At 47.0% G+C, this 24,736-nt stretch overlaps 2 protein-coding genes and 3 non-coding genes across 6 annotated transcripts; 1 reads left to right on the top strand and 4 right to left on the bottom strand.

Moving 5' to 3' along the window:
• Positions 1 to 606: 606 nt before the first annotated feature.
• RPL27A (ribosomal protein L27a) lies at positions 607 to 8,683 on the bottom strand. Its single transcript, XM_056542701.1, has 5 exons — positions 8,623 to 8,683; positions 5,010 to 5,073; positions 3,493 to 3,568; positions 2,652 to 2,826; positions 607 to 770 (listed from the first exon to the last, which is right to left on the bottom strand). Exons 1-5 carry the CDS (start codon positions 8,623 to 8,625, stop codon positions 642 to 644), a joined length of 447 nt encoding a protein of 148 aa, XP_056398676.1. The 5' UTR covers positions 8,626 to 8,683; the 3' UTR covers positions 607 to 641.
• Positions 1,841 to 1,972, bottom strand: LOC130294740 (small nucleolar RNA SNORA3/SNORA45 family). Its single transcript, XR_008848613.1, has one exon. It is a non-coding gene; the product is annotated as a small nucleolar RNA SNORA3/SNORA45 family (small nucleolar RNA).
• Positions 3,841 to 3,971, bottom strand: LOC130294741 (small nucleolar RNA SNORA3/SNORA45 family). Its single transcript, XR_008848614.1, has one exon. It is a non-coding gene; the product is annotated as a small nucleolar RNA SNORA3/SNORA45 family (small nucleolar RNA).
• LOC130294739 (small nucleolar RNA SNORA3/SNORA45 family) lies at positions 5,143 to 5,273 on the bottom strand. Its single transcript, XR_008848612.1, has one exon. It is a non-coding gene; the product is annotated as a small nucleolar RNA SNORA3/SNORA45 family (small nucleolar RNA).
• A 33-nt stretch (positions 8,684 to 8,716) lies between the features above and the next one.
• LOC130293692 (uncharacterized) lies at positions 8,717 to 16,340 on the top strand. Of its 2 annotated transcripts, none has more exons than XM_056542699.1 (3): positions 8,717 to 8,834; positions 12,297 to 12,371; positions 12,725 to 16,340. In XM_056542699.1, the coding sequence occupies exons 2-3, from the start codon at positions 12,304 to 12,306 to the stop codon at positions 15,702 to 15,704; spliced, it is 3,048 nt and encodes a 1,015-aa protein (XP_056398674.1). In that variant the 5' UTR covers positions 8,717 to 8,834; positions 12,297 to 12,303; the 3' UTR covers positions 15,705 to 16,340. The 2 variants fall into 2 exon arrangements, with proteins under 2 accessions (XP_056398674.1, XP_056398675.1); XM_056542700.1 differs by having other exon boundaries at positions 8,753 to 8,890.
• The last annotated feature ends 8,396 nt before the right edge of the window (positions 16,341 to 24,736 follow it).

The raw sequence follows: 24,736 nt of genomic DNA, 5'->3' as shown, positions 1-24,736 counted from the left end.
TTTTATCCCCTCAGTCTCTCTGCCCTTCTCTCTTCCATTAGTCTTTGCATACTGTTGTGTTCTCTGCTGCTCTGTGATGCCTCCTAGTGTATCGTTTTCTCCCTACTTCATACCTCTGCCCTCTCGGGCTGTTTCTTCATCATCCCCACTGCTTTTCCCTCATGCACCTTTTCCCTGCCTTCTCCTTTGCTTTCCCTACACGCTCTCCCTTTGTCTCTCACCCTCCCTCCTAAGAATGTTTGCCACTTAATTTCATGTTTTTATTCTTTGAGCATTGTATATATTTGGACCTACATGGTCACTTTGGCTATTTCATTGCCTTGCAGGCTCTTTTTACCCTATGTTGAATACTTAATGTTTTTGAATTCGAAATCTTCTCCTACATTGGGTATATAGCTCTTATGCAGAGCTACCCCCCCCCCCCATATATCCAGGCTGTAGTGTGACCCTGCAGTCATGTCACCCTTTTATTGTCTGATAAGCAGCAAATGAGTCACATGACTGCAGAATGTTCATTGCTTAGTAGCCCACAGCCATTCTATGTACACAATGCAGAAGAGGGGGGGGGATGAGACATCCAGAAGGAACAGACAAGTGACCACAGAATGGAAAGAATGGAAGTTTAATGTTTCCTGCACAGTTTATGCCACCAGCACACAGACTCCTCCGACTCCCTTGATTTTCTCCTCTGCCCGGCGGCTGAAGAACTTTGCCTTTACGATCACTGGCTGTTTGGGTAGTCTGCCTTTCCCAAGAACCTTGTAGTAACCCTGCAAAGAGAGGAGAGGATGAAGTACCGCACATAGCAATGCCTCCCGCCATAGTGCAAAGATGTGGACACAAGTACCTAAGCAATCCAATTAGAGATGAGCGAACTTACAGTAAATTCGATTCGCCACGAACTTCTCGGCTCGGCAGTTGACTTATCCTGCATAAATTAGTTCAGCCTTCAGGTGCTCCGGTGGGCTGGAAAAGGTGGATACATTCCTAGGAAAGAGTCTCCTAGTACTGTATCCACCTTTTCCAGCCCACGGGAGCACCGGAAAGCTGAACTAATTTATGCAGGAAAAGACAACTGCCGAGCCGAGAAGTTTGTGACGAATCGAATTTACTGTAAGCTCGCTCATCTCTAAATCCAATGTTTTTGCCTCACATAGCAAGAATACAACACTGTACAGCGCTGTATGCAGTGATATGTAAACCAGTGGTAACCCCTTAAAGGGGTACTCCGGTGGAATTTTTTTAATCAACTGGTGACAAAGTCAAACAGATTTGTAAATTACTTCTATTAAAAATCTTTATCCTTCCAGTACTTAGATGCTGTAGGCTCCACAGAAAGTTGTGTAGTTCTTTCCAGTCTGACCCCAGTGCTCTCTGCTGACACCTCTGTCCATTTTAGGAACTGTCCAGAGAAGCATAGGTTTTCTATGGGGATTTTCTCCTGCTCTGGACAGTTCCTGACATGGAGAGAGGCGTCAGCAGAGAGCACTGAGGTCAGACAAAAGAAATACAAAATGAAAAGAATTTCCTCTGTAGTATACAGCCGCTAATAACTACTGGAAGGATAAAGATATTTTTAATAGAAGTTATTTACAAGTCTGTTTAACATTCTGGCACCAGTTGAAGGTTTCCATCGGAGTGCCCCTTTAACTACAAAGGAAGGATATATCCACCATTAGCGGGCGTCCTACAACCATCATACTGCACTATGGAAAAAAAAATTAAATAAAAACTTCTCCTGCAAAACCAACCTACCCCCAATATGGCTGCTTTGTGACTTCCGGAATGCAGCCAGCAAGTTTTTTTTTTCCAAAAGCAGTAATATTTCTCCGGAAGGAGGACGTGTCACTGAGCTGGTGACTGGCTGCGCCACCAAGAGATCGCACCAGTGAATAAAGCGCAGTGATTGCTCTCCGAGGACTCTAGCACACCAGGGCCATGGACGTGACCAGGATGTGACTCTAGTCTCGGGGTTCAGAGGTAATGTTACCCACAGAACACATTGTGCACAAGTTCTAACACCACATTTGTACTGACAAGTAGAACAGAGTTTCCACAGCATTTTTTCTGCACAATAAGCCACCAAAAACATAATGCAATGCACTACTGCAATTTTGCTTCACCTCAGATCAGCGTTTCCCTACCAGGGTGCCTTCAGCTGTTGCAAAACTACAACTCCCAGCATGCCCGGACAGCCGAAGGCTGTCCGGGCATGCTGGGAGTTGTAGTTTTGCAACAGCTGGAGGCACCCTGGTAGGAAGACACTGCCTTAGATATTTAAAAAAAATGTAATGCTGATCAATAGATTAAGAGTTCACCATACCGGTCCCATTAGGAAATACAACTCATCTTGCAAGAGACTAGACAGAGCTTCTTTAAATGCTAAATTTTCAAAGTAAAAACAAACCACAGGTCTGGAGGTTAAGTAATATCTAGCGCTGCTTAGCTACCTGTATTAAGACAGCAGATACTATGTAACCAAGCAACTGCAGGGCTCTAGGAGAGCAGAGTGCCGTCATATTCATTGCTATCCAGAAAACAAAAAAAAATATAAGAATCTGCTGCTTTGATGGTCAAAAAAAAAAAAAATTTATATATTTTATTAATTTATTTTATCTATACCTATATATTTTTTTCTAATTCCCACTTACTGCGTGCACAGCATCAATGACTGGTGCGGGGCCCTCAGGGTTCTTGGCGTGGTTCACCCTGGTCTGCTCGTTCACCAATGTCCACAGCTTGTCCAGGTTGATTGTGGGGCAGAACTTCTGATTCTTCTTCAAGTGGTAATGTCTCATACCGACCTTTCCGAAATAACCAGGATGGCTGGAGGAAGACAAAGGGGGGGGTCTCAGTTAATGTTTATGTTGAACCAACACAAACCAATCTCAAAATAGGGACAAGTGACATAACAGCGGCATCCGGTCCCAGTGCTGGGTGTAGGAGGTCAGCACAAAAGATAGTTGTGAAGAAATCAGAATTAAAGGGGTTCTCCGCTGCCCTGCCGTCCGGAGCTCCGCTCGCAGCATCCAGAAGTTCATTACTCTGAACGCTGTGTGCGGGCTTCCGTGTTCGAGGCCGCCCCATCGTGACATCATGCCCGCCCCCTCGTGGCGTCACGCCCGCCGCATCAACGAAAGTCTATGGGAAGGGGGCGTAACAGCGGTCGCGCCCCCTTCCCATAGACTTTCGTTGAAGGGGCGAGCGTGACATCACGAGGGGGCGGGCGCGACATCACAAGGGGGGCGGCCTCGAACACGGAAGCCCGCATACGGAGTAATGAACTTCCAGACGCTGCGAGCAGAGCTCCGGAAGGCAGGGCAGCGGAGAACCCCTTTAAGCTGTGTCCACTGTTTTGGGCTTTAGTTAGGTCAGCAATGCTACCAAACCCTGGACTGGTCAAAAATATAAAAAAAAAGTGCAAAAATACAGCTGGAGACAGTGGTTGGGAAACACTTGGACACATTGAAGGCCGACATAAGAGGAACTCACTATTTATCAAAGTTGATTCTGTGGTGATGCAGACCACCGGCATTACCGCGACCTCCTGGATGCTTCCTGTGTTTGCCTAGAGGATGAAAGAACAGAAAGTTATCAGAAGAACTTCAGAAATACAGGACGCCAGTTATTTATCTGACTAACAGATCATTAAAGGGGTACTCCTCCGTTCTAACATTTCTCGATCCACAGGATCTCCTGAATAGAAAGCATCGGCAGGACGCACCATGATGGGAGTTGCAGTTTTTGCACCAACTGGAGATCTACAAGCTGAGGAACAGTGCAGTAGATTCTCACACAGCATTCACACCCAGAAAGGAGATCCGTGCCCCGTAAGCGGGATGTTGTCACTGAGCCGGTGACTGGCCGCGTCACAATGAGACCGCGCCAGTGAATAAAGCGCAGTGGTTGCTCTCCGAGGACTCTAGCACACCAGGGCCACAGACCGACCGGGATGTGACTCTAGTCTCAGGGTTCAGAGGTAAAGTTACTACAAAATACATATATACACAGGACACGTACACCAGAGAATATCAATACTACTAAATGATCAGCAGTACTATCTGCTCTACCTTCCGATTACCCAGCTGGGTCACCTGACGTCCGCTGGTTATGAAACACTGGAGCGAAGACCGGAGGCATTGGATCCCTTATGACAGACTATTGCACTCTCTTTTCAACCAGGGTGTCTCCAGCTGTTGCAAAACTACAACTCTCATCAAGCCCAGACAGCCAGAGGCTGTCTGGGCATGCTGGGAGTTGTAGTTTTGCAACAGCTGGAGACACCCTGGCATGGAAACACTGGAGTATAGAATGGTAATCAAACTGTGTACCTTCAGCTGTTTCAAAACTACAACTACCAGCATGTCCAGACAGAACATGAACAGTTTGGAAACCACTATGCTATGGGAGTTAGCACCCCAAAATGAGGGGGTACTCAAGCCCTATAAATTAGGCATTAGAAGCCTAGAGAGCAGATACATTGCTTTCTCCATTTAGTTTGACAACACCGATCAATAAACATCGTGAATATTTTTTTAATCAACTGGTGCCAGAACGTTAAACAGATTTGTAAATTACGTCTATTAAAAAAAACCTTAATCCTTCCAGTACTTATTAGCTGCTGAATACTACAGAGGAAATTATTTTCTTTTTGGAACACAGAGCTCTCTGCTGACATGACCACAGTGCTCTCTGCGGACATCTGTCCATTTTAAGAACTGTCCAATAGGAGAAAATCCCCATAGTAAACATATACACAGTTCCTAAAATGGACAGAGATGTCAGCAGAGAGCACTGTGCTCGTGATGTCAGCAGAGAGCTCTATGCTCCAAAAAGATAAAGAATTCCCTCTGTAGTATTCAGCAGCTAATAAGTACTGGAAGGATTAAAATTTTAGAATAGCAGGAATTTACATTTCTGTTTAACTTTCCACCAGAGTAACCCTTTTAAAAGCTGCTCAGGTGCGCAGTGCTGCCCCCCAGTGTGTACAAGGTGAAGTCTCCACTCACCAATACGGCCGTGGCCATGGCTGACGTGCCCACGGAGCTTCCTGGTCTTTCTTGCCTTGGTTGGCTGTTGAAGAAGAGAATAATTAGACACCAGCACCGTGATTCGCGCCAATCACCCTAACGAGTCACTATTAGATGTCACTGAGCTGGTGACTGGCCGCGCCACAAGGAGACCCCGCCAGTGAATAAAGCGCAGTGGTTGCTCTCCGAGGACTCTAGCACACCAGGGCCACGGACAGACCAGGATGTGACTCTAGTCTCGGTGGGTTGTGACAAACATGTAGATTTCTGATTATTCTGCAATTGTAATGTATTTTAACGAGAATGGGCACACGCTTGTTTACATGCTGCGTGTTGCCAGGCCGGATACGACAGCTGCCGATGGAGCAGCAAGCAGAGGTAGTGCCTGCTAGAATAAAAAAGGAAGTGCTCCAATTATCTCTGCCAGACAGGAGTCCCAGAAAAGGTCACATGACCAACCAAAATCGCCAGAGGTAAAGATCAAATTGTGGATCAGATTTAGGGATAATTCACATGTACAGTAACATCTGTAGATTTGCTGCTGTGTTCAATTAGATATAATGATTGCTCAGCATAAAATCTGCAGCGGATACGGTACGTGCGAATGTTCTCTTATAGTGATAGATACTGATGCGACAGGTATATATTGTTTCACAGCTGTCACACTGCTGGGAGTTATAGTACCACATCTGACCTAGAAAAATCAGTCTCAAAATGTTTCCATCACACTGAGAACCAGTGTGATTGCAAGGAACAGCCGGGTGAAGTGCACAGCAGCGCTCTTCACTCCCCGTCTGGCACCAACACACAAACACCCCCTTTCACTGCATTAATCTATGGCAGCGTTTTTCAACCAGATTACCTGCAGCAGTTAAACTACAACTCCCAGCATGCCCGGAATGCTGGGAGTTGTAGTTTTGCAACAGCTGGAGACACTTGAATACAGCATCAGACCAATCTAAACCTACGGCTGTATGGGAGATATGTAAATGACATACACATTGTTACCTGGGTCCAGAGGTACGGATATGATAGGACTAAAAGGGGAGTGGTCACCCAACCACCATTACTGTGCCCCCCATATCTATGTTTTGCCCCTAACACTGTCAAAGGACTCATACCCTGCTGTCTTCCCACGATAATCCCTAAAAACATTTTATTTTAAAAAAAGTTAATTTTTATTTTTCTACAATTTACGGTAAATTTTCCAAATTTTTACAATTTTAATTTCAATTTTTAGTATAAAAAAAGGTATAAAAAGTAGGTATCGACTGATTATCGGTATGGCCGATATTGTCCGATAATCACGATTTTGGGCATTATCGGTATCCGCAATTACCTTGACGATAATGCCCCGCCCCCAGCACCGCGCCCCCCGACCCACCGCAGTGCTGGGCTGGGGGTGGTCCGGGCCATCCATCCTTCCTGTAGTGTCCGGGGGCTTTCCGGGTGGAGGGTGAACCGGTCCGGGCTGTCCTTCTCCGGCAGTCATCTCCACTCCGGGCAGGCTCCGGCCTAGTAGCTGCATAGACGCCGCTACGCCGTGACGTCAGGTGCGTAGCTGCGCACAGGTGTCACTGCGCAGCGGCGTCTATGCTGCGTTACTAGGCCGAAGCCTGCCCGGAGTGGAGAAGATGACCGCCGGAGAAGAAGGACAGCCCGGACCGGTTCACCCTTCACCCGAAACACCCCCGGACACTACTGGAAGGAAGGATGGATGGCCCGGACCACCCTGACAGGCAGGGGGAGAGAAGCGGGTGGTGGCGGCGGTGGCCTATGGCACCGCAAAAGCCACTGCAGTGCATAGATTTAAAGCGCCCGCTTTAAATCAATGACCTGCAGCGGTGTTGAGGGGGATAAATAGCCGATAACTTATACCGGAATATCGGTATAAGTTATCGGCTATCGGCACTAACCTCCACCGATTATCGGTATCGGCCCTAAAAAAAAAGAAAACTATCGGTCGATCCCTAATAAAAAGTATAAAAAATAATGCTGGGAGTTGAAGTTTTGCGCATATATATTTCTATTAGTGTTTTGGCAGCAAATTTTGATTTAGGTTTAGTCATCTAAATTAGTCTCCAGTAGAATTTGTTTAATAAAATCTAATGGGTTTAGCTGGAGTACCTGTCACAGAACCTTTTTGATCGGCGGGGGTCCAAGTGTTCAGCCCACCACAGATCAACAGAACGAGCCAGGAGAAGACGGTACTCAGCACGTTTGCTCCCGGCTTTGTGTCACGTGATCACGGCACGCACCGTAGACTTACCGCGTCCTGATCACGTGACAGAATCGGGAGAAAAAGCTTAAGTTGTACACGAAATCAATCACTATTAACCAGTTATGACCTATGGGATTAAGGTTCGGTCACTGACTACAGACATGAGATCTGATGGGATCTTATCCGGTATCTTCTCTAATGAACAGTTTAGTCAGATTTTAGTTATTGTTGGTACAGAAATTACTACAGATTTAGTCACTGGAAAAGTTAAGAAAATTTGTAAATTTAAACATAACCTGCTGTATCATCATAATCTACATATACTAGGATCACCTATACACTACCGTACCTCTATATACAGATCCTAGGATCACCTATATACTACTGTACCTCTATATACAGATCCTAGGATCACCTATATACTACTGTACCTCTATATACAGATCCTAGGATCACCTATATACTACTGTACCTCTATATACAGATCCTAGGATCACCTATATACTACTGTACCTCTATATACAGATCCTAGGATCACCTATATACTACCGTACCTCTACATACATATCCTAGGATCTCCTATCTACCTAGACACTACCGTACCTCTATCTACAGATACTAGGATCTCCTATATACCTAGACACTACTGTACCTCTATATACAGATACTAGGATCACCTATATACCTAGACACTACTGTACCTCTATATACAGATACAAGGATCACCTATATACCTATACCCTGCTGTACCTCTATAAGCAGATACTAGGAGCACCTATACTCTATATACATATACTAGGATCACCTATATACCTACACCCTGCTGTACCTCTATATACAGATACTGGGGTCACCTATACTCTATATACATATACCAGGAGCACCTATATAACTACACCCTGCTGTACCTCTATATACAGATACTGGGGTCACCTATCCCTCTATATACATATACTAGGAGAACCTATATACCTACACCCTGCTGTACCTCCATATTATGGGGACATCTAGCAAAACTACAACTCCCATCATGCCCGGACAGCCAAAGGCTGTCCAGGCATGCTGGGAGTTGTAGTTTTGCAACAGCTGGAGGCACCCTGGTTGGTAAACACTGCAGTTTATGATATAGCGGGACCCTATGTCCCCACACACTGAGGCCTCTGTACTGTGCGGGAGCAGCATGGCCTCCCCTCAGGCCTCCGAGCACATGCCGCTCTCCACACTTCATTACACCCGTATAACAGCGCACACACCGGGCTCAGACCCTACAAAACACCCCCGGACCGCCCATCGACCTCCCCCGGACACACAGCGGCCGCTACATCCCACTTCTCCCGGTCCCGGCCTCCGCGCCCCAGCCTCGCTACCTACCATGACGGCGGCCGCAAGAGAAAGAGAGAGATCGCGGCAGATCCCGCGAGAACTTATGGAGGGCGGTACTTCAGGGGGAGTTCACTCGCGAGAATAAGCAGTGGGTCACGTGACAGTGTCCGCGGCGAACGCTAGAGAGCGCAGAGAGGGGGAGGCGGACATATTGGAGAAGACCGAGAAACTGGGGAAACGGGGAACACAGACCGCTCCGGGTACGTGTGTGACCGGGACAGTGCGCCCTCCATCACCGGGGACCTCCGCTCTGACTGTATATTGTATTTTACTATAATTTGCTATACAATATACTGTAATACACTGCTGTACCCCCATATTATACCGTAATACACTGCTGTACCCGATATTATACTGTAATACACTGCTGTACCCCATGTTATACTGTAATACACTGCCGTACCCCCATATTATACTGTAATACACTGCCGTACCCCCATATTATACTGTAATACACTGCTGTACCCGATATTATACTGTAATACACTGCTGTACCCCATATTATACTGTAATACACTGCCGTACCCCCATATTATACTGTAATACACTGCTGTACCCCCATATTATACTGTAATACACTGCCGTACCCCCATATTATACTGTAATACACTGCTGTACTCCCATATTATACTGTAATACACTGCCGTACCCCCATATTATACTGTAATACACTGCCGTACCCCCATATTATACTGTAATACACTGCCGTACCCCATGTTATACCGTAATACACTGCTGTACCCCATATTATACTGTAATACACTGCTGTACCCCATATTATACTGTAATACACTGCTGTACCCCCATATTATACTGTAATACACTGCCGTACCCCCATATTATACTGTAATACACTGCCGTACCCCATGTTATACCGTAATACACTGCCGCACCCCCATATTATACCGTAATACACTGCCGCACCCCCATATTATACCGTAATACACTGCCGTACCCCCATATTATACCGTAATACACTGCCGTACCCCCATATTATACCGTAATACACTGCCGTACCCCCATATTATACCGTAATACACTGCCGTACCCCCATATTATACCGTAATACACTGCCGTACCCCCATATTATACCGTAATACACTGCCGTACCCCCATATTATACCGTAATACACTGCCGTACCCCCATATTATACCGTAATACACTGCCGTACCCCCATATTATACCGTAATACACTGCCGTACCCCCATGTTATACCGTAATACACTGCCGTACCCCCATATTATACCGTAATACACTGCCGTACCCCCATGTTATACCGTAATACACTGCCGTACCCCCATGTTATACCGTAATACACTGCCGTACCCCCATGTTATACCGTAATACACTGCCGTACCCCCATGTTATACCGTAATACACTGCCGTACCTCCATTTTATACCGTAATACACTGCCGTACCCCATATTATGCCGTAATACACTGCCGTACCCCATATTATACCGTAATACACTGCCGTACCCCATATTATACCGTAATACACTGCCCTACTCCCATATTATACCGTAATACACTGCCGTACCCCCATATTATACCGTAATACACTGCCGTACCCCCATATTATACCGTAATACACTGCCGTACCCCCATATTATACCGTAATACACTGCCGTACCCCCATATTATACCGTAATACACTGCCGTACCTCCATATTATACCGTAATACACTGCCGTACCTCCATATTATACCGTAATACACTGCCGTACCCCCATATTATACCGTAATACACTGCCGTACCCCCATATTATACCGTAATACACTGCCGTACCCCCATGTTATACCGTAATACACTGCCGTACCCCCATGTTATACCGTAATACACTGCCGTACCCCCATGTTATACCGTAATACACTGCCGTACCCCCATGTTATACCGTAATACACTGCCGTACCTCCATTTTATACCGTAATACACTGACGTACCCCATATTATACCGTAATACACTGACGTACCCCATATTATACCGTAATACACTGACGTACCCCATATTATACCGTAATACACTGCCGTACCCCCGTATTATACCGTAATACACTGCCGTACCCCCGTATTATACCGTAATACACTGCCGTACCCCCGTATTATACCGTAATACACTGCCGTACCTCCGTATTATACCGTAATGCACTGCCGTACCTCCGTATTATACCGTAATGCACTGCCGTACCCCCGTATTATACTGTAATGCACTGCCGTACCCCCGTATTATACCGTAATGCACTGCCGTACCTCCGTATTATACCGTAATACACTGCCGTACCCCCGTATTATACCGTAATACACTGCCGTACCCCCGTATTATACCGTAATACACTGCCGTACCCCCGTATTATACTGTAATACACTGCCGTACCCCCGTATTATACTGTAATACACTGCCGTACCTCCATATTATGCTGTAATACACTGCCGTACTCCCATATTATACCGTAATACACTGCCGTACCCCCATATTATACCGTAATACACTGCCGTACCCCCATATTATACCGTAATACACTGCCGTACCCCCATATTATACCGTAATACACTGCCGTACCCCCATATTATACCGTAATACACTGCCGTACCCCCATATTATACCGTAATACACTGCCGTACCCCCATATTATACCGTAATACACTGCTGTACCCCCATATTATACCGTAATACACTGCCGTACCCCCATATTATACCGTAATACACTGCCGTACCTCCATATTATGCCGTAATACACTGCCGTACTCCCATATTATACCGTAATACACTGCCGTACCCCCATATTATACCGTAATACACTGCCGTACTCCCATATTATACCGTAATACACTGCCGTACCCCCGTATTATACCGTAATACACTGCCGTACCTCCGTATTATACCGTAATACACTGCCGTACCCCCGTATTATACCGTAATACACTGCCGTACCCCCGTATTATACCGTAATACACTGCTGTACCCCCATATTATACTGTAATACACTGCTGTACCCCCATATTATACTGTAATACACTGCTGTACCTCCATATTATGCTGTAATACACTGCTGTACTCCCATATTATACTGTAATACACTGCTGTACCCCCATATTATACTGTAATACACTGCTGTACTCCCATATTATACTGTAATACACTGCCGTACCCCCATATTATACTGTAATACACTGCTGTACCTCCATATTATGCTGTAATACACTGCTGTACTCCCATATTATACTGTAATACACTGCTGTACCTCCATATTATGCTGTAATACACTGCTGTACTCCCATATTATACTGTAATACACTGCTGTACCCCCATATTATACTGTAATACACTGCTGTACTCCCATATTATACTGTAATACACTGCTGTACCTCCATATTATACTGTAATACACTGCCGTACCCCCATATTATACTGTAATACACTGCTGTACCTCCATATTATGCTGTAATACACTGCTGTACTCCCATATTATACTGTAATACACTGCTGTACCCCCATATTATACTGTAATACACTGCTGTACTCCCATATTATACTGTAATACACTGCTGTACCTCCATATTATACTGTAATACACTGCCGTACCCCCATATTATACTGTAATACACCGCTGTAGCCCCATATTACACTACTGTATGACTATTTCCTTCTGTTTTCTTGCAGTGGCGAGATGACGGTGTGCTCTATGTTCGGATGTAAGAACCGCATGCACAAGGGATGCGGCAAGCACTTCTTCAGGTAATTCGCATATGTCACATCCAGTAAATTACACAGAACCAGGGCACCACATGTTATGCAACTTTAATATAGACTGAGGGTTTGCTACAGTTGTATCCAGCATAGACTTTGCACTGTGATTGGACCCTATGTGTATCGCAGTGTGGTTTTGATCAGCTAATTGTCATTTTGGCATTACACTTAGTCATTATTCTCATATAACCTCTGACATCTGTTTTCTGAAGATAGATTTTTCCCATTTGCTTATAGTAAGCAGAAATAATGCAAAGTGGCAGGAGTTAAAACACAAAATGAGAATGTTTTACAGATTTTTTTTTTTTATTGAATAAAAATTTGTATCTTTCAACTTACAGGTTTCCCATGAAAGACCCGGAACGTCTCGCCAAGTGGCTTGAAGCCATCCAGAGAGATGACTGGAAACCAACCATTCACAGCAAAGTCTGCAGCGACCACTTCACAGAGGAAGACTACATGATACGTCCTGGGGCGGCAACTCCTTACCTACGCATGGACGCTGTGCCCACTCCGCTCTACCCCATCCAAAAAAAAGAGAAGACTAAAAAGAGAAAATATACCAAGAAGGTGGCAAACGAAACTACAGAAGCTAAGAAAATTAAAACTGAGAACTCTGACGAATCTGGTGTGAGCAGCAGCCACGTGGAGGAAAAAGATACACAGTGTGACCAGCAAGTGGAGGAAAGACATGGCGAAGAGGGGGGAACACAGAAAGTGGAGGAAGGGGCTCATGGCGACAATCGAGCCGAGGAAACACAGGGGGTTCAGAGTGAGGAGAAAAAGAAGGTTGGGGAATCACAAGTAGAGGAACAGGTGGTGGAACCGCAAATTGAGAAGCAGGTGGTGGAACCGCAGATTGAGAGGGGCAAGATGGAATCTCAAGTTGAGAAGCAAGCAGTGGAATCACATGCTGAGAGGCTGATGGTAGAATCACAGAGTGACGAGGGAACAGAAACTGAGAAGACGGCTGTGAGCAGGCAAACACAGGGCAAGCAAATGGTGGGAGAAGGTCAGAAAGGAAAGCAAGTGGTGGAAACACAGAATAAGAAGAATGGGGAGGAAACTCAGGGTGCGAAGCAGCCAGCGGAAGGGCATGATGAGAAGATGATGGAGGAAGAGCGGAGTGAGAAGGTGATGGAGGAAGAGCGGAGTAAGAAGGTGATGGAGGAAGAGCGGAGTAAGAAGGTTATGGAGGAAGAGCGGAGTGAGAAGGTTATGGAGGAAGAGCGGAGTGAGAAGGTGATGGAGGAAGAGCGGAGTGAGAAGGTGATGGAGGAAGAACGGAGTGAGAAGGTGATGGAGGAAGAGTGGAGTGAGAAGGTGATGGAGGAAGAGCGGAGTGAGAAGGGGATGGAGGAAGAACGGAGTGAGAAGGTGATGGAGGAAGAGCGGAGTGAGAAGGTGATGGAGGAAGAACGGAGTGAGAAGGTGATGGAGGAAGAGCGGAGTGAGAAGGTGATGGAGGAAGAACGGAGTGAGAAGGTGATGGAGGAAGAGCGGAGTGAGAAGGTGATGGAGGAAGAGCGGAGTGAGAAGGTGATGGAGGAAGAGCAGGATGAGCAGCAGGCAGGAGAAACTCGGGTTGTAAATTTGGAGTTACAAATCCAGGGTGATCAGAAGGTAATGGAGGGTGACAGGACAACAACTAAATCTGCTCCTGGGCAAACAGAGAATGCGCAGTGCAAGGAGCAGGAGGCAGAACCAGTTAAGACAATTGAAGTGACCCAGACTAGTTGTAATGTTGTGTCCCGTCATCCCTGTGAGAACGCGGCAGATTACATTCCCTTTGACCATGCATACTTTTCTGTGTCTGGCGACAAGGAGAACGATGTTCCTGCTCCTGTTGCCGACCCAAAAGTTGTTAAATTGAGGAGAAAGATCAAAACCTTACAGAAGCAAGTCCTGCGTCAGGGCGTCAAGATCAAGAGCCTGAAAAAGACACTGGTCGACTTAAGGAAGAATAACATGATGGAGAGAGAGCCGGAGCAGGTGATTGCGGAGCACTGCAGTGGCCTCACTCGGGTTCTGTTCACACAGCAGCTGAAAAATGGCTACCGGCGGCACAGTGTTACCCAGTACTGCAGCCTCATGAAAGAGTTTGCTTTGAGCCTGTACAACTCCTCCCCAAAGGCCTACAAATTTTGCAGACTGTTTCTGAGTCTTCCACATCCTGTATCATTAAGAAACTGGAAAGCGGCTGAAGGGAGCCTTGGACCTGTAGTAGAGGAATCTGCACACGAAGAACATGCACCAGGGTTATCTGTGTGTGAGGGGCACTTACTGATCACCTCTCTGCAGGAAGAAGCTTTGCAGGGACCATCAAGTCAAACAGGATATATCCCAGAGGCTCCCATGGAGGTGGGGCATACCACAGAGGTCTCCATGGAGGTGGGACATACCACAGAGGCCTCCATGGAGGTGGGACATACCACAGAGGCCTCCATGGAGGTGGGACATACCACAGAGGCCTCCGTGGAGGTGGGACATATCACAGAGGCCTCCATGGAGGTGGGGCATATCACAGAGGCCTCCGTGGAGGTTGGGCATATCACAGAGGCCTCCGTGGAGGTTGGGCATATCACAGAGGCCTCCGTGGAGGTGGGGCATATCACAGAGGCCTCCATGGAGGTGGGGCATATCACAGAGGCCTCCATGGAGGTGGGGCATATCACAGAGGCCTCCATGGAGGTGGGGCATATCACAGAGGCCTCCGTGGAGGTGGGGCATTTGCCAGAAACTTCCATAGAGGAGGGACATTTATCCGTGATTCCTATCCAAGAAGGACATTTGTCTGTGATTCCAGTGCACAGGGGACATTTGTCTGTGGTTCCAGTGCAGGAGGGACACTTGTCTGTGGTTCCAGTGCAAGAAGGACATTTGTCTGTGATTCCAGTGCAGGAGGGACACTTGTCCGTGGTTCCAGTGCAAGAAGGACATTTGTCTGTGATTCCAGTGCAGGAGGGACACTTGTCTGTGGTTCCAGTGCAAGAAGGACATTTGTCTGTGACTCCAGTGCAGCAGGGACACTTGTCTGTGGTTCCAGTGCAAGAAGGACATTTGTCTGTGGTTCCAGTACAAGAAGGACAATTTTCTGTGGTTCCAGTGCAAGGACATTTGTCTGTGATTCCAGTGCAGCAGGGACACTTGTCTGTGGTTCCAGTGCAAGAAGGACATTTGTCTGTGGTTCCAGTGCAAGAAGGACATTTTTCTGTGGTTCCAGTGCAGGAGGGACATATGTCTGTGGTTCCAGTGCAGGAGGGACATATGTCTGTGGTTCCAATGCAGGAGTCATCTGTGCAAGTAGGACTGCAGCAATAAACACAACAATGAGCATGACTCCATAAATGAGACTTCTGTACTGACTGTTCTGCAACCAGAGATTCTGGAAGCAGAATGTTCTACCAGAACATTCTATAAAAGGAAAGTTACTTCATGAAAATCAGTTCAGTGTTGTATTGTGTATCTAAGTTACTGTCAACATCATTGTCGATGACCCAGCTAGCTTGTATCGGGACATCAGAACAGATGCGCAGATAAAGACTTAAGTTAATAAAGACAGAAGTCTTTTTGTTTGGTTCGGTATCCCTTCAGTTGCCTCAGAATTTCAGTATAACAGTAAGGTCTCTGCACCAGTGACAAGTCTCTACGCCATGTTCACGCAACGGAATTTCCGAGCGGAATCCGGCAGAATAATTCAGCTCAGAAAACGGATTGCAGCAGAGTCCCATTGTTTTAAGTGGGATTCTGCTGCACTGTGCACATAACAGAAATATCTTCCGTGGAAATCCTGATTCCGGCCGCCGCCAAAAGAATTGAAATGTTAATTCTTTTGGCGGAATCCACTGCTCAGAAACTGGTTCTAGCACCGTCATTTTCTGCCGGTGCCCGCTATTTGCGCAAAAATTCCTCTGCATGAACATAGACTTAAAGGGGTACTCTGCCCCTAGACATCTTATCCCCTATCCAAAGGATAGGCGATAAGATGTCAGATCGCGGGGGTCCCGCCGCTGGGGACCCCCGGGATCTCGGCTGCCGCACCCACCTGATGCAGCTTCCGGAAATGCTGGAGGCTTCGGCTCCCGACCACGGTGACGTGAGATCGTGACGTCACGACTCCTCCCCCGTGTGACATAATGCCCCGCCCCTCAATACAGCCGTCACGCCCCCTCCCATAGACTTGCATTGAGGGGGCGGGGTGTGACGTCACAATCTCCCATCACCGTGGTCGTGAGGCGTTAAGATGAGAGCCTCCAGCGCTGCCGGAAGCCGCAACAGGTGGGTGCTGCAGCCGAGATCCCGGGGTTCCCTAGCAGTGGGATCCCCGCGATCTGACATCTTATTCCCTATCCTTTCGAAAGAGGATAAGATGTCTAGGGGCGGAGTACCCCTTTAAGAGTAGTGTAGTGAAAGATAACTTATTCCCTATCCAAAGGATTGGGGATAAGTTCTAGATCCCTGGGGGTCCGACTGCTGGGATCACCGCGATCTCCTGAATGGGGCCCCGGCAGTCTACTGGAAGAGTGAGCGTGTCGACCCCTGCACAGAACAGCAGCTGATACGTCCCCTCCATGTATCCCATAGAGATACATGGAGGGGGCATGTTGGCCGCGGCTTCCTGGTCGGAATGCCCGATTCCGGCAGACTGCCGGGCCCTATTCAGGAGATCGCGGGGGTCCCAGCGGTCGAACCCCCCCCCCCCCCCACGATCTATAAATTATCTCCTATCCTTTAGTATAGAGGATAAGTTATTTTCGCTGCACTGCTCCTTTAAAGGGAACGTGTTGCCTAAATTTTTTTCCTGATTAGTGCCAGAAGCTTAAACATGTTCCTTTTTTTATTTTTTATTATTGTTTCTAATCTGTTTCTCTTTTCTTATTGAAATTTTGTTGCACATTACTATGAGGGTTATCATCATGCCTGAGATTTAGTGATATGCTTTAGAGCAGGATCCATGAACATAGGTAACAATAGACAGGACCTGACCCGTTTACAGCTGTTGCAAAACTACAACTCCCAGCATGCCCGGACAGCCAAAGGCTGTCCGGCCATGCTGGGAGTTGTAGTTGTGCAACAGCTGGAGTCACGCGGGTTGGAAAACACTGTGTTAAAAGAAGATGTCCAGGGAAATAAAAATGGATAAATGTCTGATTGTGGGGGGTCCGACCGCTGGGTGGTCTCCTGTACGGGACCCCATCACTGCTCTGCTGGTAGAAACGCCCCCTCCAATCATCTCTTAGGCTATATTCACACAGCAGAATTTCCTGCACATCTGCACCAGTTCCGTTTCCGCATTCATTTGGGTGGTTTCTGGCTTGTGCAGAATCCGCATGCAGAAATTCTGAAGTCTGAAAGGAAATGCGGAATCCCATTGAAGTCTATTGGGCTTTAAAGGGGTACTTGGGTGGAAACTTCATTATTTTATTTTTTTTTTTTAAATCAACTGGTGCTAGAAAATTAAACAGATTTGTAAATGGCTTCTCTTAACCCTTCCAGTACCAATTAGCTCTGTATGTTCCACAGGAAGTTCTTTTCTCTTTTGCAGTTCTTTTCTGTCTGACCACAGTTCTCTCTGCTGACACCTCTGTCCATGTCAGGAACTGTCCAGAGTAGGAGCAAATCCCCATAGCAAACCCATCCTGCTCTGGAAAGTTCCTGACATGGACAGAGGTGTCGGCAGAGAGCACTGTGGTCAGACAGAAATTAAATTAAAAAAGAAAAGAACTTCCTGTGGAGCTTACTGCAGCTGATAAGTATTGGAAGGATTACCATTTTTAAATAGAAGTAATTTACAAATCTGTTTAACTTTCAGGCACCAGTTGATTTAAAAAAAAATGTTTACCACCGGAGTACCCCTAAAATTTGATGCGGAATCCACATGCAGAGATTCTGCCATGTGAATATAGCCCATGGGAGAGGCAGAGACGCAGGAACGCTGTGTAGAGTGGTGAATGGAGGGGACTTGTTGTGACCAGCTGACATGCTGGGTGCGTATCGTCCTTTCCAGGAGCCGAGCCTGGGCCCTGTACGGGAGGTAACAGCAGTCGGTCCCCCCCCCCACCCCGCAATCAGACACCTGCGGATAGGGTATTCATTCTTTTTTGCTATCTTTAAAGGGGCACTCTAGTGGCCAGCTGAACACTGTGTGCGTGCTGTGGGGGGTCGGCCACGCCCCCTCATTTTGTCAGTCAACGCCTCTCAATGTAAGTCTATGGGAGGGGGCGTGGCAGGAGGAGTACCCCTTTAAAAGTTTTTGCCAAAGATTCTGTAGCCTCATCGATGATTTTGTCTTTTGTTTGCTATGCAAATAAACTTTGGTGTGCTGTTTCCTTACACTGTGCTGTTATCTATCTGGTGCCGCTGGTGTCTTTGTGGTGTGTCCCTTGTAACCTGTCAAATTCTTGCACTTGTACCTCATGGATTATACAGTCGCCACAATTTACTATTTATAATAAAAAGTACAGCAAACCAAAGAAAAGCTGAATTAATAGGAGTCCTCAAGACTTACCCAATCTCCTGGGGTCATTTTATTGATAGATCACTTGCAATGCAGTGACATAGCTGTTGTATGGCTTCCATAGGTAAACTTTTGTAGTAGTTCAAGTGGGAATCGATTCCATGAGTGAGAAGATCCAGTTCATGTTACATGAGAGTCTATATAGGATTAGAGGCAGAAAAGTGGGCGACCCTCTCACAGGCCAAGAAAAGCAGCGACATCTTGTCAATAATGTCTGAAAAATGCTAAAAGGAAACTATCTGCAGCCATTAACCAGATATTGGAGATCAAATTCTGTAATGTATGTACACAGTGACCCCACCAGCAGAATAGTGAGTACAGCTCTGGGGTATAATACAGGATATAACTCAGGATCAGTACAGGATAAGTAATGTAATGTATGTACACAGTGACCTCACCAGCAGAATAGTGAGTACAGCTCTGGAGTATAATACAGGATATAACTCAGGATCAGTACAGGATAAGTAATGTAATGTATGTACACAGTGACCTCACCAGCAGAATAGTGAGTACAGCTCTGGGGTATAATACAGGATATAACTCAGGATCAGTACAGGATAAGTAATGTAATGTATGTACACAGTGACCTCACCAGCAGAATAGGGAGTACAGCTCTGGAGTATAATACAGGATATAACTCAGGATCAGTACAGGATAAGTAATGTAATGTATATACACAGTGACCCCACCAGCAGAATAGTGAGTACAGCTCTGGAGTATAATACAGGATATAACTCAGGGTCAGTACAGGATAAGTAATGTAATGTATGTACACAGTGACCCCACCAGCAGAATAGTGAGTACAGCTCTGGGGTATAATACAGGATATAACTCAGGATCAGTACAGGATAAGTAATGTAATGTATGTACACAGTGACCCCACCAGCAGAATAGTGAGTACAACTCTGGAGTATAATACAGGATATAACTCAGGATCAGTACAGGATAAGTAATGTAATGTATGTACACAGTGACCTCACCAGCAGAAGAGTGAGTACAGCTCTGGAGTATAATACAGGATATAACTCAGGGTCAGTACAGGATAAGTAATGTAATGTATGTACACAGTGACCTCACCAGCAGAATAGTGAGTACAGCTCTGGGGTATAATACAGGATATAACTCAAGATCAGTACAGGATAAGTAATGTAATGTATGTACACAGTGACCTCACCAGCAGAATAGTGAGTACAGCTCTGGAGGGTGTGGTCACTAGGTGCGTCTGTCTGTAGCTGAGACTCCAGACTTCCAGAGGAGAGAGGCTGATTTTTCCACCTGCTTTCCCAGGAAGGTGGCAGATTCCTGGGGAAGAGCCTCATGGCTCCACTTCTCGTTCTAGGCTGGCGGGGAGTGGAGTGAAAACTTCTACAGCCATTGTTCCGGCCGGGAGAAGATCTGGCAGAGTCTGCGGCAATGCAGGCTCTGCTTCTCAGGTTACGGGTGCCAGCCAGAGATCCACAGGTGGAAGAAGGGCACGGAAAAGCAGTGTGGAGATGTGGTCGGAGAGTGGGCCCAGGGAGTCCAGCTCCACGTACTGCTCCCGCATGGCCGCAAGGTTTGCGGAGTATGATCAGTGCGGCAGGGAACTGAGGATGGCCAGAGAAAATCTGCGTGCGGCCCAGAGTCTGGTGAGCACTGGATCAAGAAAGAGCAAGCCAGAACTAAAGAAAAGGATAACATCGCTGAGGGGCGATATTGTGAAGCTGGAGGCGAGGAGAGCGGAGATACTGGAGGGGAGCGTCTCTTTAAGGAGAAACTGATCAACAGCGATCGGTTTGCCGCCATGAAATCCCCAGGTAAAGTGGAGGTGAATGATGGGGAGAGTAGTGGCGGTGAAGATAGTGAGGATGGTGGTGAAGATGTAAAGGAGGAAGAGGAGAAGATGGAGGAAAGTGTGAAAGTTGTAGCTACTCCCTGTGACACAAAGACCCAGGACAGCTACATTGAGGCTGGACAGGTGGCACTACCACCAAGTGAGAGTGAGGAGGATGACGTGGAGGGTGAGGCTGGGGGTCTACTGAGGGCAATTGTGATGCAAGAGTCCCCAGTCCACCTCCAGAATTTCACCTTTGGGGACGATGAGTGTGAGGATGTGGTGGTCCAGCAGAGGTCCAAGAAGCGCAAAACCAAGGAAAAGGTGCAATATGTATTTGTCCCTTTCCAGCAGTCTGGGCCAGCTACAAAGCTGGTTCAGGCTGCGGGCTCCCCCAAACTGCCAGACCCCGTTCCTGTGGTGGAGCGGGGCCAGCATGGGGGGTACAGTATGGCATCAGAAAAGGCTGAGGGCGCAATAGTTGTGAAGCCCACCCAACCTGTTGGTAGGGAAGGGCAGGATGGGCTCATGCCGGGCAGCTCTGGGTACTCTCCTGCAGGGAATGGTTTCGGCCTTTCTTCCAGGAATGGGAGACAGGAGGGCAAGTGAAGGACCTCCGTACGCCCCATGGATATCTTCCGGCTTACGCTACCCCGACTGTGAAGGCGATACGTCGGTGGGGTCTGGGAGTGTGGGAGATCAGGACCCAGTCAAGGCAGTTCCTTGACAAACGGGTTCTGTTGACCGACTTCCAGAAGCCTCTAGTGCTCAGGGACTGCCCAGGTCGGGATCTGAGGGTGGGGTTTTATCTTTTAAACATGAAAAGGATCCCCCAGAAGTTTTGGGACTTGGCCTGGCGCTGCTTTCAGGGGAAGCTATGTGTAAAGGACAACCTGAAGTACAGGAACTCTGATGACCGGGGATGTCCCCGAGAAGAGTGTGGGGACACGCTGGAAAGCATGGACCATTTCCTGCTTCATTGTCCCTTTAATATAGGGGTTTACAACCGGGTGGGCGGTCTTGGTACCAGTAGGGCTTCTCTCCTGTGGAGAGGTTTCTCATTTCATGTGCCCTAGGTACTAAACCTTTTGGGTAGAGTACCTTTTATTTTTGGTTAGGGGCAGTGTTGTAGGGGTAGAGATAGGGTGAGGGCAGGGTCAGATTTATTGCAGGGATAGAATTAGGGAGAATTGTAGGGGGAGTTAGGGAAAGAGTACAAAATGATTTATGTATCAGATCTGCCATCCTTCTCCCTGGTGGAGGGCTGATGCATGTGCACATTAGCTTTTTGTTTTGTTTTTAAGCTGATATGGTATGAAGGGCTTACATGCAACCAAATTTGGGCCTAAAGGGGGTTGTGGTTCAGTGTGTATATAAGTTTGTATATAAGTTGGTTGGGAGGAGTGTTAGGTGGGGAGGGTGTATTTGTGGGTGGTGTTTTTTTTTTTGAGTGGTGTTTTGGGGACCTGACATGGGTCAGTTAAGGACTGGACTTTGAGAACTGTATGGACGGTATGGACTCTGACCCATGTACAGGAGGGGTGGTGTGGGTGAGGGGACAGTTTTAGTGTAGGTGTTTTCTGTTATTTTCTGCAGTGTATTTATTATATTTTTGTATATTGTCTGTGATTTTTGTATATATTTGGTTTTGTATTTATATTGTTTTATATTATATAGTGTATAGTGGCAGTGTATGTTTATTGTATATGTATGTGTGTGTATATGTGTGCATTTATGTGTATATACATGTGTATATGTGTATATATATATATATATATATATATATGTATGTATGTATGTGTATGCTTGTGTATATGCATGTATACATGTTTGTGTATTACATTATTTTTATTTTTTTTTCTTATTTTTCCCCTCCTTGGGGGGGGGGGCTGCTTCCCTCCGGTGTCTCTGCTCTCCTCGCCTCCGGCTTCGCGGTCTCGCTTTTCGGCGGTGTTGTCCTTTTCTTCGGTACTGGCTTGCTCTTTTTGGGTCCGGTGGTTTCTGGACCGCACGGGGATCCTCTCTGGCCGTCCTCGGCTCCTTCCCTTGCTGGGTGTGCTTCGCGGGCCTTGCGGCCGTGCGGGGGCGGTGCGTGGGGCTGGGCTCTTTGGGCCCTCTCTCCGGCCGCATCTCCGTGCTGCTTTTCCTTGCCCTTCTTTCACCTGTGGTTCCCTTACATCCTAACCAGTAGCACAGATGGGGTATTCCACCCCCCGCGAACTGGTAGGACAGATGGAAGTTTTATTGAACCTAATTAAACAATCAGTAAAGACACACCCACAACCCCCTGTATAAGTAAGAGGGTCATCCTCTGCTCCATTGTGTTTTTTTCTGTCCTCCCGGACAGTGGGACAGATGGTGACCCCCTTACTCCTGTTATATGAGTAGGAGGGGGGTTTTTTTCTTACTTGCAAATTTGGGCATAGTTTGCGCCCATCTGCTTCTATACCTCGGAGCCGCGACTCCAATCGCGGCCCCGGCCGGAAGTGCGTCAGCGGCGTCTGACGTCACTTCCTGTTTCTCTCTTCGCTCCCGGCTCGTTTTTTTGCGCCGTTTTTGCTAATAATGCGGCGAAACCGAGCGAGGAGCCTCTTCCATAACCCTCTAACTAATAGGGTTCCTTTTTTTCCTGTTTTTCTCCTGTTTTTTTAAGACAGGATTTCTTTATCTGTAACTCCGCCTTGTGGGCGGAGTCTTGTTTTGGCGCCAGCCAGGAGGATATTTAAACTCCCCCTAGGCTGTCATTCAGCCTCCTAGAGCGCAGAGCTGTTGGTACTTCCACAGTCCTGTCTTTTTGAGTCTAGTAGTGCATCCTTGCGGATACTACTGTTTCCCTATCTCTCTATCTTACATGGTCTCTTGCTGAGAACTTTGGGTATTTTTATTATATTTTAGCTAGCCGCAATTTTTTTCTTGCCGCTACATTATCTAATCCTCCTCTCATATTTACCTAGATATGTCGACCGAGGGCTCAGGGGATCGTGAAGGCTTGGCAAAAAGATCCGCCAAGCGCAAGCACCTCTCTTGCCATGACTGCAATACTCCCCTTGAGGATAATTATGAATTTTCCAGGTGCCCTCCTTGTAGGGCTAAGTCTCTACCTTCCCACCAGACTGAACCTACAGTCCAAGATATGTATGTGTGGGTCTCCTCTAACATGTCGGCTATGCAAGCCTCTATTGAGGAGCTGAAACACGTTGTCTCTCAGAAACGCGCCAGACCTTCTTCACCTCCCAGAATGGAGACGTCTGTGGATCAGGAGAGAGAAGATTCCAAGTCCTCCTCTTCGGATGAGGAGGTCACTGCATCCTATTTCTTTCCGCTGGAAAAGACCCAGCGTCTTCTGAGATCCATCCGGTCGGGGGACCAGGATGTTGATCCCGGGGAAGCCTCTACCTCCGCCTCTAAGGGACCTAGGGTCTTTAAAGCGGATGATACCCTTCTGTCCGTGCTTAGAACGGAATGGAAAAAACCAGAAAAGGGTCCGGTCTTAACTAAAAGATTTAAGACCATGTTTCCTATACAGGAATCTCAGCTTTCCTCCTGGGGCCCTGTCCCTAAGGTTGACATGGCAGTTGCCAAACTGTCCAAGAGGACAGTGGTCCCTGCTGAGGATGGGTCTTCCTTGCAGGATCCAATGGATCGGAAGGCTGACTGTGCCATGAGGCGCTCCTACTCCACTGCTTCTGCGTCTGCATCAGTGGCGATAGCTTGCCCTGAGGTAGCAAACTTTTTGAAGACCCGTCTTTCTAACATCCAGTCGGATTTGGACCAGGGGGTTCCTAGAGATGAAATTCTTTCATCCTTCAAGACGTCCAATCTGGCCGTTGATTTTTTGTGCGATGCTTCCACCCAGCATCTTAAATTGGCCTCCAAGTCTATGGCCCTGGCTTCCGCTGGACGACGTCCTCTATGGTTAAAACCTTGGAAGGTTGACAACTCTTCCAAGAACACCTTATGTGCTATGCCTTACGAACCCGGCATTCTTTTCGGAGCTGAGCTGGACCGCATTATGGAGGGACT

The sequence above is a fragment of the Hyla sarda genome, chromosome 10 (genome assembly GCF_029499605.1).
Source record: "Hyla sarda isolate aHylSar1 chromosome 10, aHylSar1.hap1, whole genome shotgun sequence".
In the NCBI taxonomy this organism is placed as follows: domain Eukaryota; kingdom Metazoa; phylum Chordata; class Amphibia; order Anura; family Hylidae; genus Hyla; species Hyla sarda.
This window is presented reverse-complemented; position numbering and strand designations above follow the sequence as displayed.

What these genes read in the sequence shown, in the direction of transcription:
- RPL27A (XM_056542701.1), bottom strand. An exon ending in CCATGGCCACGGCCGTATTG is followed by an intron (nt 3,569 to 5,009) that starts GTGAGTGGAGAC and finishes TTCATCCTCTAG; the next exon opens with GCAAACACAGGAAGCATCCA. An exon ending in TCATTGATGCTGTGCACGCA is followed by an intron (nt 771 to 2,651) that starts GTAAGTGGGAAT and finishes CTCTCTTTGCAG; the next exon opens with GGTTACTACAAGGTTCTTGG.
- LOC130293692 (XM_056542699.1), top strand. Translation starts at nt 12,304, where the DNA reads ATGACGGTGTGCTCTATGTTCGGATGTAAGAACCGCATGCACAAGGGA. An exon ending in TGCGGCAAGCACTTCTTCAG is followed by an intron (nt 12,372 to 12,724) that starts GTAATTCGCATA and finishes TTCAACTTACAG; the next exon opens with GTTTCCCATGAAAGACCCGG.